Source organism: Plectropomus leopardus, chromosome 22, assembly GCF_008729295.1.
Source record: "Plectropomus leopardus isolate mb chromosome 22, YSFRI_Pleo_2.0, whole genome shotgun sequence".
NCBI lineage: Eukaryota > Metazoa > Chordata > Actinopteri > Perciformes > Serranidae > Plectropomus > Plectropomus leopardus.
In genome coordinates, this window is record NC_056484.1 from 17,861,575 (window position 1) to 17,875,624 (window position 14,050).

At 41.0% G+C, this 14,050-nt stretch overlaps 1 protein-coding gene across 4 annotated transcripts; it reads right to left on the bottom strand.

Moving 5' to 3' along the window:
* Nucleotides 1-9,454: 9,454 nt before the first annotated feature.
* On the bottom strand, nucleotides 9,455-12,426 carry gpr85 (G protein-coupled receptor 85). 4 transcript variants are annotated; one of them, XM_042511482.1, is made up of 2 exons: nucleotides 12,334-12,426; nucleotides 9,455-11,144 (listed from the first exon to the last, which is right to left on the bottom strand). In XM_042511482.1, exon 2 carries the CDS (start codon nucleotides 10,991-10,993, stop codon nucleotides 9,860-9,862), a length of 1,134 nt encoding a protein of 377 aa, XP_042367416.1. In that variant the 5' UTR covers nucleotides 10,994-11,144; nucleotides 12,334-12,426; the 3' UTR covers nucleotides 9,455-9,859. The 4 variants fall into 4 exon arrangements, with proteins under 4 accessions (XP_042367416.1, XP_042367419.1, XP_042367417.1 ...); XM_042511485.1 differs by having other exon boundaries at nucleotides 9,455-11,167; XM_042511483.1 differs by lacking the exon at nucleotides 12,334-12,426 and adding an exon at nucleotides 12,028-12,310.
* Nucleotides 12,427-14,050: the final 1,624 nt, after the last annotated feature.

Here is a 14,050-nt window from a genome sequence, read left to right on the forward strand (position 1 = left end):
TCAAAGAAGTGACACTGCATGGCAAACACGGTAATTAACTGGTCCCTCTGGAGGAGCTGCCGCTGTTAAAGAAGAAGAAATATACACGTGTGCATGCGGATAAAACAACGAATGGACGACAGAAGTGCAGGTGACACGACCATCAGTCAAGTCAGGGGCCATCAATCAACACCGCCATCAACGCTGTTCGACAAATTAAGATGGATGCCAAAAATGTGGTTGCATCATCACATTGATTTTGCTCCCCAAATGGAGCATAAATGCATTTTTTTTAGGTTTGCAGGTTAGAAATTGCCACCTGTCACCTCCTCAAGGCCCCATTGCAGCCGCTTATTACACCGGCGATGGCGCACACATCCATCCATTACCTGTCAACTATGCAAATAAGGTGAATTAAGAATTCACAAAGCATTAATTCTCCCCCTCTCAGTCTGAGAAAGGGAGATGAAGAGTTCTGTTTTCCTCCTGCTCTTCTGTTCTAATATCATAAACGGCAGAGACGCGGGGCAGAGAAGAGGAGGAGGCGAGAGCTCGCTAGACCGAGCCTTTGTGAGCATGACGGGCCTGACTCACGAGAATGAGATGTTTCCAAAAATAAAGGAGGCAGGGAGATAGAGAGAATGAGAGAGAGTGCTGAACAGGCTGGAACACAAGAAAACGAGTGGATTAACTCCCTCCCCATCCCCCGCCCCCTCCTCCCCTTTTTCCAAAAGCCCTTGGATTCATCACAAAACACGCCGAATTAGTGGGAACAAATCGCCTGTATAAACACCCCTAAACACTTTCCCCAATTGCCATGATGCAAAAATTAGATAAATAAATAAAAAAAAATGAGATCAGAACATTATTAAAAGCTGGATCCAAGATTTAAAAAAAGATCTCCATGTTCTCTTTAATATTTATTTGTTCCTCTGGGGGCGGACGTACCCCCACTGTGAGCAGATGTAAGCAGCCCTGTTGCATGTTGTAAATAGGCACCATAATATACATGTTTGGCTTTTCATCAAGACAGATTGCCCTCCGCAAATGCAGCACAACTCGAATATGGTCGTCTCAGCCTCCTTGCTGCGAATCATAATACTCTGAAAGCCCCTATAAGCCAGATAGCAGCTTCTGAATATTTTAGTCTGTTAGAAAAATGTTTGCAGTGTCTGCTAGTTTTGTCAGTTTTATCCTTACAAGCTTGGTCTAATTTGAGTACAATAGAAAGTGGAATAAAAGGACCGGCCCTCATTGGTGGAGAGGCGTTTTTCAAGCAGATGCTACCACCACCAGCTACCGAAATCACAACACTCTATTCAATTTTCATGTGACCCAAATATTTCTTTTCCTTCCTGCTGACTGCTGGAGGTACGTCATCCAGATCTCCTCGTTTCAGACTGGCTGTATAGCGCCTGGTGGATAAGATGATTATCTCAACTCGAAGAGAGACACAGACAGCGAGAGACCACTTGCCGATTTGTCAGCCTTCCCAAATCTAGAAGAATGCCACCCCAGTCACACTCCCTATCAGGCAAATGACGATAAGAAAAGATGACAACGATGATGATAATTTGTCATCCAGCATATTGATTCGCCATCAGGACTCCGACAGCCCCGGCATGGTATCATGGGACCCTTTAATCTAGCATGAAAGACACGGGTAATCCTTGTTGGAGGATTACTCCCCGACCAGTACTCTCCCCTCGCGTATTCCAACTTTGGTCTACATGTGCTTAAGTACTAACCCACCAATCGTGATCTATCCGTGGCTCCATCACTCATCCTAAGTCTTAGCAGCGAAGGGGACGTGTTTACTCTTGACTCTTACCGCAACCAAGAGGATTTAACAGTAAAGAAACAGAACCTATGCGAGCTTACATCCTGACCTGTACTCCAAACACACTGCAGCAGGCAGTTTTCGCCGCTTAAACCATCCATTCACAGCATGACGACATTATGCTGCAACATTTGCATTCTGATAAACAGCTCAGTCCTGCATGGGTTGTTTTGCACAGCACAATGTGTACAGATATCAAAGCGGAAAACATGTTGACTTTTCTGTGCAGTCATGATAACCATACTTGAAGGAAAAAAACACAAACATGTAAACCATTGTTAACCCTGCATGTGACCTGCATTATTGCTGCAGCATTTTGACAACAGCTCCTTTTAAGGGTGAAACAACAGAGCAGAAGCAGTGTAGCAGTCACCAAGTTTTTGTATTACTCTTTATGGAACAGTTCCACATTTTGGGAATATGCTAATTCACTTGCAGGGGGTCAGAGGAGAAAATTTATCCCACTGCCATGTTTGTAGCCTGTGGTAAACATAAAGCTGAAGCCAGCAGCCATTTAGCTTAGCGTAGCTTAGCTTAGCATATTTATATTAGTTTAGCCTAAACTATTTGAAATTGAGTAATTCTGCCTACCGGCACCTCTAAAGCTCACAAATTTAAATGTTATTTTCTGGAGTACTTGCACATAAAATGGACATAAAATGTGCATTAGTGGGCTTAAAGGGTGCTTTTAGGTGGATTACATTACCTTTAGACAGAGCCGGGCTAGCTGCTTCTCTCTATTTCCAATATTTATGCTGAGCTAACATTAAGTGGCTGCTGGTGGTAGCTTCATATTCAGCGTAAAAAACACAAACGGGGTTTCACAATTTGGGAATACGCTAATTCAGGTTCTTGCAGGGAGCCGAGATTATTTATAGACAGTTAACTCAGCTTATGTTAGCACAATGAGGGAAATAGGGGCAAACAGCTAGCCTGGCTCTGTCAAAAGGTTAAAAAATAAAATAACCACCCACCCTACCAGTGCCTGTAATGCTCCAGGAAGTTTGTTGTTGGCCAAGAAAAGGATAGATACAAATTGTTAATAAGTGAGCTTTAAAGATTATTTTTTGGGGCTTCTTGCCTTTATTGACAGGACAGTTTTAGCATGAAAGGATGATGGGATGACTTTCAGCAAAATGCAGAGGCTAGAATCAAACCCGCGGCCGCTGCACCAATCCTACCAATCTGGGCTACTGGATGCCCCAATTATTGAGCTTAAAGCCAATTTTAAGTGGATTTTTAGGGACTTTAGGGACCATAGTTGCTGGCCAGTCTGGAGAATCCAGGAAGTTACTGGTCCAAGAAATATACAAATTAGCTTACTTGAACAGAGCTAGGCTAGTTGTGTCCCCCTTGTTTCCAGTCTTCGTGCTCAGCTAAGTTAGCCTACAGCTCATATTCAGCATACAGACATAAGAGTGGTATCAATCTTCTCATCTAAATCTTGGCAAGAAAGCGAATAAGCGAATAAACTATTCCTTTAAACCCAACACTGCAAAGCTAAATTGGTGCATTCTTGTTACCCAAATAGTCTACTCATTTATGCCTGGAAATTATGAATAACTTCCACGCTGCTTTTTTTAAAATAGAAATCCATCATCGTACTCCATATCCACCATTTCTACCAAGAAAACATCCAAATAAGCGGCTGTCACATTATACGTACAGAATATGTGAAGAAAAGCCAGTATAGCCCAGAGACACCTCCTGGCGCATACAGGTGTTACGCCAAAGATAGAACTAGATCCCCCTCCTAAAAAAAAATTTGCTCCTAGCAAATTTTCCAGAGAAATCATCCAACCACTGAATCACACATTACAGACGAGAGAAAGAGAGAAAAAAAAATACTGTTTAAATATGCAGGACGGAACCTTTGAAGCTCCATCCGCAATTTAATCAGTTAATATTTAAAGCAGGGATATTCTTTATATAAGGCATTTGCATGATGGGCTGCAGGAGCTGGGAGAGTGGAAAGGCGGGGGGGTAGTTGTTGTAAATGAAGACATAAAGAGTAGGATATTATGTGGAGAAATCTTTATCCACTTGCAATTTTTTTTATCAGGCATCCCGTTGATCATTGGTATTCAGAGGCCTGCACTGCCTATAATAACTTGTCAGACAATAAATGCAAAAAACTTTTTTTTTTCCCCTGGGCCGCCGCCCCCCGCTCTAGGGAACAGAAATCATCATTATGTCTTGTTTTATCCTCCTGCGTCTTTACCTAACAACATTTTATTCTTCATTATCTGCAGTAAGGGTTTGCACTTATTCAGATTCAGACTTATATATGGATTTTTTATGAAATAAAAATCCCTATGTTTTTGACAGAATCAGCTTGTTTACATGGATTTACTTACATTGTCTCACATGTTTTAATGCCTGACTCGGATATTATATCTAATAGCACTGGAAAATGACAGGCATTTATTTATAATAGCAACAATGGATTATGAATGGACAGAGAGCAGGGCATAATTAAACTCTAACAGCAGCGAAAAAAAAAGACAAAAATAGTGACATTTAAGTAACACTTACACATGTAGGCAAACAGTCACACATTTGTGATCCTCCCCATTATCATTCATTTGACCATTACCAATTTGCTGAAGCACATTAGCCATAAAGCTGCAAAGCCATTAGAGGGAAAAGCTACTGCGGCCCTGCACTTTGATGACTGTTAACCATGTAGCTGAAAAGAGGGTCTGTTTGGCCTCACAGCCTGCTCTGACATCCGGATAGTGTATTGACCTGTGAGTGAGGACAAAAAACTATTAAAACCTGCAGCCACGTACACACTCCTGCACAAGCACACACACATTTACGCGCAAAGGGCAGAGTAAATCATTTGACCAAACATCCCACAGAAAACTCCACATTGTAAGTAAATGTCATTTTATGAAACAAAAATGAATGCCCTGGAGAAATTATGCAAAGCATATTGAACCATTATATTTCCAGCTAACACAATCAAACAAATATGCAGAGCAGGGTGATGCCAACGCAGAAAGCAATTCTTCCTTTATCCTGAGTAGCTTGTCAGAAGATTGAGTCGTCCACTCCATTCCATTCAAGGCAGCTTTTCATATCTGAGTGCTTCTCGGCACGGACCCTTACTGCACTTTAATTAAGGTTTGGCGTGCATTATACCAACAGAAAATGCTTAAGAATGCAGAAAGGCTCACATTAGATGAGCTTTTTCCCCCCCTTTAGAAAAAAAGCCAATGTTTCTCAGTCAACAGATGGTATTTACTCAAATTATAGACAGCAAATGAGGGCTGGGGTGAGATGCTTTTTTTCCGAGCCCATTGGCAGTCCATTAAAAAACTGAAATTGTGCGCGCAAATCCACTGAGATACAAGGAGAGTGACATGGAATTAGGGATGGTCGTGTTATTCATTGGCAGCCAAAATCCAATAGAAAAGTCCTCTGATCGTTAAATGAAAAGTATCTTCAATAAAGCATTATAATTGCCTCACAAAAAAATGATCTGTTTTTTTGCTGTCTTCCGTGATCTAAACGCAAGTGCAAATAACCGATCCCAGTCAGATGGTACAGCAGACTACAGCTTCCTAATTGCTTTGATTAGGAACAATATGCTTCTCGATGCTTCTCGGGAGACACGGTACCTCGGAGGGGAAAAAGAGTTCAATGTGGGAGCTTGTCTGCCAGAGTGAACCACTTTCAAGCCGACCACCTCTGCCTGTCATCTTCCCTCAGACGTGGAGGGAAACAGAATTACTGGGACACTCAAATGAACACGCGAGGAAATGGGCCAGTGCTCAAAAAGTGACACAGTTTGTGATTTGCATATGCTGAATGAGGCTAAAATATACATAAGTGAGATATTAATTCCTGCTCCAGTCTCAAGTAGCACAGCTTCAGCCCCAGTTTAAAGATTAATTCCCATATGTTTTTGGTTTCACCATCAACCTCAAAAAGCATTATACAGGATTCATGATGGACAAAAAACAAGAGAAAGACATTATGTAAAACTAGACCACAGCATTTCCTTCATATTTCAATAACATCTGATTTGGCCCTTATGAATCCAAATTGGACTGATGAATCAGTATCCAAAATATAGCAGTAATTGCCAACGTCGTAATGAAAATGGATTCCTAATAGATATTTTTCATCAGTGGAACCTGTTTACAATTACCCTGAGTGTTTACAAGCCAGTTCAAGATCATATTTTGTGTTCTCAGGCACCTATGCTGTAACAAATTGTAATGAATACAGCTCATTTGTAACAGTGATGTACAGTAAAACCGTGGAAATCTTGATGTTTTTTGAGCCAAAGCAACAGTTATCATGAACAGTGGGCTGCTGTACTGTATGATTTTACAGCATTGTGCAGTACTGCAGTAACAGAGGCCACATGCAGGTTAGCATTACACTGTAAACCTAACATTTTACTGTAATACTATATTACATTAACAGTGATAAACTGTTGACGTAAATATGGTCATGCCACCATAAAACAACAATACGATGTTGGAAACTGCAGCTGCCTGTGGTTTACTGCAGTTTTACAATTTACTCCCCTGTGGTTGATGTTTTTCTGAAGGCTAAGGAGAGAGTTATCTTTGTCCTGGTTCTCTTGTCAAAAAGCCTATGGGAATTTTCCATTGGATTTTGGATAACTAGAAAATAAGCTATGTGGCGAGCAAACATTTATGCTACTTACACATTTTGTTCAGCAAGATAATTTTCACAGATGAGCACCACTTTTATGATTTTTGTAAATGTCATGTAATAATAAATGTAAAAGAAGTAAAATGCTAATGTTAGGCTACAAATTAACTACGCTATGGTAGCATGATTTCACACCACCACCACATAATGGCTATAAAGCCATATTTGGTGTGATGATGTTCTGTAGTCTCATTTAGCCACTTGTTAGCCTTTTTGTTAGTCTTGACACACAAAAGCTTCAAAATGTGCGAGTGGGGTATTTCTGCATTTAAAATCCATTAAAAAAAAAAAACATTATTGAGTTTGAAATGTGGGAACCGAAGGTGCTGAAATACAAAAAAGTTTTAGGACCCATTTCTGGGGTACTCTAAAGGCTTATTTCATTACTTAATGCAGTCATTTTTGGTAGTGAAATAAAATGAGACAGCTGAATACATTTTGGTTAAATTGAAAAAAAAAGCTACAACAATGTCTGAATCATACAAAACTGGCAGTTATACATCTTGTATTACTCAGTTCCCACTCTCTTCTTGCAGATGAAAATATTAGCCTGCAAACATTGCCAACATACTGTAAGCCCAGTCTTTTATAGAGAAATACCACTCAATTTAAGAAGGACCATGTCTTTGTATTGTGACCTTTGCTAGCCTCAGTTCTAAACTCTCAACAAGAAGGCTCTCATTTTTTACATTCCACTGTTCATTAAAAAAAATCATTCTTTATACTTGAAGAAGTGGATGAATCATTGAATGAAAGGTAAAAAAATAATAATAAAAATAAAGCTGTCCTTAGAATTTGGTAAGATTTATGTATTACTGACATCATGGAAAAGGCAAATTTGTTCCAAAATGAGTATGCATTTTTGCATAGCTTTAAATATTTTCCCAATGCATTTCCACTGAAGCTGCACATCAATGTGACCTTAAAAATGAGGGGATGGGACAAACCAATGTGTCATTTGTGGCTACGGGGCTCAGTCAGTGCAAGGGTATTCATTAATCCAGAGTGGCTTGTCATTATTCCATATGAGGGTTGCATAATGTAACATCTGAAATTCAGTGGTATTCCCCTTTAACACCATATGAAAAAACTGCAAAGGGTGAGTGTGCCTACGGATATATTCATGGAGATTATTCCCATTAAATGTCAAACACACTTCACATTCAGTGACAAGGTTTAGCATATATTCTGTTTTGACAAGCTGTCCCAAGGACTCAAATGACAGAGACGATTGGAATGCAGAAAAGACACATTTGAAAATGTTATCACTTTTCTCAATGACACAGAAATTCCTTGCAGAAATACAAACCACCAGCCATTACTCACGAATACAAAATATAGACATAATAACAATTCAGAAATCACAAAGTGCTGACTTTTTTTGAGGGTTTTCTTTTTTGTGACGAGACCTTGTAATTTCAGGTGAGAAAATTTGATTTTAGAGAATAATTAACTTGCACTTGGCAAATTCATCACTTGACCAAGCACTACCACAATTGTAAGAATTCTGAGGGGTTTTGCAGAAGTTTTCCAGTTGTTAGTGTGGCCATACGGTATGATCTCCACCCAATGAGAGGGATAAAAACAAATTTTGTAAAATGGAAACTTTTTATTTTCAAAAAAGCAACAGATTACACAGTTAACTTTCAGCAAATGCAATCCTAACTGAAACTGTACTCACATTCGGGACTTCAAAATGAAAGACTCACATACTTACACACAATCTATCTATAATATACAAAAAAGAATACATAATAAATATTAAAATGGCCACAAGAGAAAAAAGTAAGTAATTGAAAACAATCAGTAGAGAGCAAATGTAGGGAAAGTAGAAACAAGACGGTGTGCCTTAAATGTCTTTTTTTTTTCCTTTTTCTTTCCTCTTTTTTTTTTTTTTTTTTTTTTTTTGCTTTTACATTTTTTACAAATTGTGCAAGATTTCATACTAAGGCTCTGGTCTTGAAGTGACTGTTGTCTGATCCACGCAGCAGCACACACACGCGCGCTCTGAAACACACACACATGCACCCACCGACACGCACGCGCACACACACTCCCTGTGCTCTGAGCACTCTGTGGGGTGAAGCAAACCATTGCAGAATAAAAATGGGCTGCTCAGTGTATGGCCTGTGATGCTCATGGGAGTGGACCAGCTTTTAAAAGAATGGACATGCACTTCACATTGATGTGAAAAAGAAAACGAAATCCCCTTGCATCGAAAAATTGACTTTTTAGGAGTGAATAAAATCAAATCAAATAAAAACCCAACAACCAAGAAACGTGACAATATCATAACCATTAAGGCAAGAACACCCGGAGTGGCATCAGCAATACTGTAACAATATGATAGTGTTTAGGTACATGGATATGATGAAACATTTAACTACTTCTTCAATGTCTTTTTTAAGCACAAGTTTGTTCTTAAAAGCAACTTTTTTTTCAAAATCCAAACATCATTTCATCTTTTTTTCCTCGTTTTTTTTTAAAAAGGTGATAAGAAAAAAACAATGCCAGACACTAGGGACATATGGATCGTAAAACTACAAGAAATCATTTCTAGTTTTAAGTTCGAGAAAACCACACATTGTAAATCCCCATCGTTAAGCCCCCGCCCGGTAAATGAAAAAGATATCACTTACATTAAAACCATTTTTATCCTCTTGTGATGGTGTATTCCAACAGTCACCAAGTTTTGCTTTACTTACAGCGATTGTGTAGTCTGTTGCAAATTAAAGCATTCATTGTTAAGTTTGGAAAAGAAGAGAAAAAAAAAGTTGTCCTTGCAATGCAACCGGCAACCGAAAAAAGCATCTTTACATCTTCTTTTTAGTGCAACTCTTAAAATGTAAAACATTTCCAGTGATTCCTTGAGAGGTATCATTTCTTTGTTTTCTTTTTTTTTTTTTTCCTATTTATTCACACCTCACAGAATAACGCGTCTTCAAAATATCCAAAGCAAGAGGGGTTGTTTTTATTATTTTGTCAATTCTTTTTTCAAATTTTTTTTCCAGCTTTTTGCTTCTCTGCATTGGCATGGCCTTCCAAAACAATGTCTGTTTACTAGAACATAAACACAGGAGGGGATCCAGACCTCCTGCGTATTCCCATTCCCTTCAGCCTCCATGTTTGATACGTTTTATATTCAATCACCCCAGCCGGAGCCTGGTGGTTGCCGGTCCACCTTCTACCTCTGAAAACAAGGGTTTAGGAGAAGGAGGAGCAGGAACTGGAGGATGAAGAGAAGAGAGATAGAAGAGAGAGTGCGCTGTACAATGGGAACGAGCCCAGATCAAGATCAATCAGGGAAATAGAGACATAGATGTGAAAAAAACCCACAGCAAACCTTCATATAACGCAGTAGGGTTCCCTTGGTAACCTGGATTTTCTGCAGTAGAGGAGTGTGGTGCTGAAGCAGCGCCGAAGCTCCCTGTTGGAGAAGATGCAGATGAAAGGATTGACCCCAGCCTGGGCAAAGCTCATCCACACAGCTGCTGTCAGGTAGCCTCCAGGGACTACAGGGCCCCTCGCAAACACCCGCCAGTAGCAGGCGACCAGATAGGGCCCCCACAGAGCCAGGAAGAAAAACGTCATGATGTAGAACATCCTACTAATCCTCTTCTCTGTTTTGAACTCATCCAATACCAGTAGACGCCGGCGGCCCGCTGCGTTGCTGTTCTGCCGAATTCCCAGCAAGGTAGGCGGGGTGGGGCCTCGACCGAATCCGGCCAGCCAGTTTGCCGCCGCCTGCCCGCTTGCGCCTGGCCCGTGGAAGGTCCAGTTCTGGCTGACGGCAGGCACGAACTGGACGGGCTTCATCTTCCGACGGTCGTGGACGAAGAAGATGAGCTTGAGGTAAACCAGCTGTGTGGCGAGGAGGATGAGCGCCAGCAGGAGCATGAAGCCCAGCGAATCATTCGCCCTGAATGAACGGTGCTGGAACGTGCACTGGTCCTCCTCCCGGATAAAAGAATACGTCCCTACGTCTAGCACTGGAGGGAACGCCATAGCCACTGACAACGTCCACACCATGCAGATGACAGCTAAGCAGGTCCAGAAGGTCAGCCTCTTGGTGTAGAAACGGTGGTGCGCGATGGCAAGGTAGCGCGTGACACTGACGCAAAACAGCATAAACGCTGTGTGGAAACAGGAGAGCACACCTAGGAAGGCGATCACCTTGCAGGTCAGCGTGCCGTAGGTCCACGCAGATCCATTCTTGACCGAGGTGAAGACAAAGGGGAAGCAGATGGCGGAGCGCAGGATGTCAGAGGCGCACAGGTCCAGCAGGAAATAGTAGGGCGCTCGGTGCAGGCTCTTGTCTTTGACCAGCAGGATGGAGATCAGGAGGTTTCCAACCACGCCGACTCCAATGATAAAACCCAGAGAGGTCAGTTTGAGGAACGTGGCGAGAGGAGAGACATTCTGCAAGATGGTGTGGTCCCCTGCATGGCTATAGTTCGCCATAGATGGAGGAGGGATCATAAAGATAGCGGAATAGCTTCAGCCAAGTATCATGATCTAGAGGTGGCAGGGGGAGGCGTTAGATCCATTTGGCGGTGTGCTTTGAAGAGGTTTCCAGGCATATAGGCAACCTCTCCTCTAAGGCATCCTTTGTTCCTTTGTCTCATCACACCTAAAAAAAAATGAAAAAAATCCCTGAAAAATATTATCCTCCCATCAGTATTCAGTCCCAAACAACAGCTGCATTGTTTTGGCACAATCTAGAATGTGATAAGCAATCATCTACCTCCGCCGTTTGCCATTTATATATTTATTTTACATTTTAACATTTTGAGTGGCACAGCGCAGCTCCTTGTCTGGATACAGACAGACAGACAGTGATGGAGCTTGATTAGACTAATCTGTTACAATTATTTCTTGTGGAATTTCCTGAACAAAAGACACAAAGCACAGCCAAGCCTTCATTTAGCCAAGACGCATTTTTTCTTCGAAACGCGTTACACACACACACATAAAAAAAAACACTTGGTATGGGTAGATTTTTGGGTACATGAAACATTAAGAGAAATGCAGTCCAAAATAAGCTCTTCTTGATCACACCCTCCACCCTGCAGAATAGAGGACGGCTCTGAAGCGGTGAATGCCTCGAATAAACTCACCCTGCCTTCGTGCATTGTGGAAAATCGACGGAGGTTGCATTATCCATAATAAAGCGTTTGCGTTTTTGTCTGATTAAAGGTTAACTGGATTACGCGTCTCACGTTAATAAGCGGTGTTCTCATTAGGGCGTTTTTGAGACAGTCGGCATTCCATATCATCGGCAATATTAGTAATTACAAGCGAATATAGGGTGTAATACTGACACTTAAGCCGCATTTCGACATAATTTGGCTCGTTAACGCGCGGGGGTGATTATCAGTCAGGATGGAAGTGACAATAACAAGCCAGCCGGCGATAATATTATGGGATGTTCTACTCGATCGCTTTTTTAAAAATCATTTGAATAATGACACACAGCCTGTGGTAACATCTGAGTAATATTTGTGTCTACTTACACGTTTAAATGCGTCCTCCGATCGTCAGCCGAGTGTTTTTACGCGCGTTTCAATCCGACAGATTTCCGTGAAAAAACACAGCAGTTTAAAACCATCGTCCTCGCGTCCCAAACGGCTGGATGAAGCATAACCGTGATCCGTACGTCCATTAGACTAGAATAATTTCCAAGTCCCCGCTATGAATTGCCCAGAATCGCAGCCACCACACAAGACAAGGCCAAAAAAAAAAAAAAAAAAAAAGGAGCGACAGAAAGAGAGAGAGAGGGAAAGAGAGACAGCCGATCACAAGATCAATCAAAACCCTACCTGTTGATAATCCTATTTGGTTTCCCTCTTGGAGGTTAATTACATTGCACGAGTCGGGTTTTTGCTGTTTTTCTAAAAAAAAAAAAAAAAAGGAAGAAGCCTGATTTGTTGCCTGCCCCCCTTTTTTCCCTCCACGGTGAATATCCTACAGTAAACGGAGCCCAGTGCGCATGCGCCCTGCATCCCTATTTGTGATCCAAGACGCGTCTTGTCTCTTGTTGCAGCAGCAGCAGCTCCCTCTCTCTCTCTCTCTCTCTCTCCCTCTCTCTCTCCCTCTCTCTCACGGTAACATCTGCTCAACGGGGCCGCTGCTGGACGGTAAAGCATTATAGCAGTAATCATTATTCATCCATGTAACGTAAAGTGTGATTACCAGTTTTACACATAAAATTCCAGAAAGAAAAAGACGCATTGAACATTCCCATGACTGTTCAGACTGATTTAAACAACTTGTTGAATTGAATAATACTTAAATCATAGAAAAGCTTAACATGTTTCAGTCCAGCCATGGGTAGATTTGTAAAACATTGGGGCCTCACCACCTCTCCTACAAAGGAGCAAGACATGCAGACTTTGTGGTAATTTTGTGTTTCTGTTGTAGTCATTATTAATCTTTTTGATGTTTTGTGTCTCTTTGGAGTGATTTTGTGTCTCCCTGCATTTGTTTTGTATCTTTTTATAGTCGTTTGGGTCTCTTTTGGGTAATTTTGTTTCTCTTTGACGTAATGTTGTGTCTTATTTGTTGTTATTAATGTTTTTGTAGTTTTGTGTCTTCTTGAGGTAGATTAGTGTCTCTTTAGAGTCTTTGTGTCTTTTTGCAGTCATGTTGGTCTTTTAGGTAAACTTGTATTTTTATGTCATTTTCTGTTGCTTTGCAGTTATTTCGTGTCTACTTTTGGTTGTTTTTTGCCTCTTTGGAGTCATTTTGTGTCTTTCTGTGGTTGTTTTGTGTCTGTTTGTAGTCATTTGGGTCTCTGAAGTAATTTTGTATCTGTGTTAGGTTGCTTTAGTTATTTTGGTAAACCCATTAAGTTATCCATCCATGAGTCTAGGCTGTTTTTTTATATCAGTGTTTATTCTCTATAGGAAATGTTGCTTGCTGTCACTATCAGATGCAATAAGCTCTATAGCATACTTATGTACATTAGCTGTGTGGCTGCCATCATTGTGCTCATACATGTTTTACTCTACAGAAATGTCGACCATTATGTACAAAATGAAGGGTTAAATCAGGCTGCCTAGTTCACCTCAAGGTAGAGTGACTTCCCCCTGTACTGTATATGCGTAATGGACGAGCACTTAGCAGCACTGTTGTTCATTCTGCCCGGGCAGCATGATAAATTCATAGGATTTGATTTCTCAACCATGTATGTAGAGCCGTGATGTCATGAGCAGCCATGAGCAGTGTAACAAGTGAACAATGATTCAATCAGTCACATGTACACAAGTGTGCACACACTCACTGAGACACTGCTCTCTAGCTACCTAGGCTATAAAATATCATTTTTTTATGAGCATGCATGTAGGAAACATGTCGCTACTGGGTTACAACTTTAACATAGTAGAGGACAATGTGAAGATTTCTATTTTTTATGACTTAAAAAAGACTTCGAGTGAGAGCCAACATGTGCAGCTGGCTGCTTTTCAATCACAGCTTACCAAATATCATGGTGACCAAATCATTGATAATAAATGCAGACAATCACTGAGGTTGACA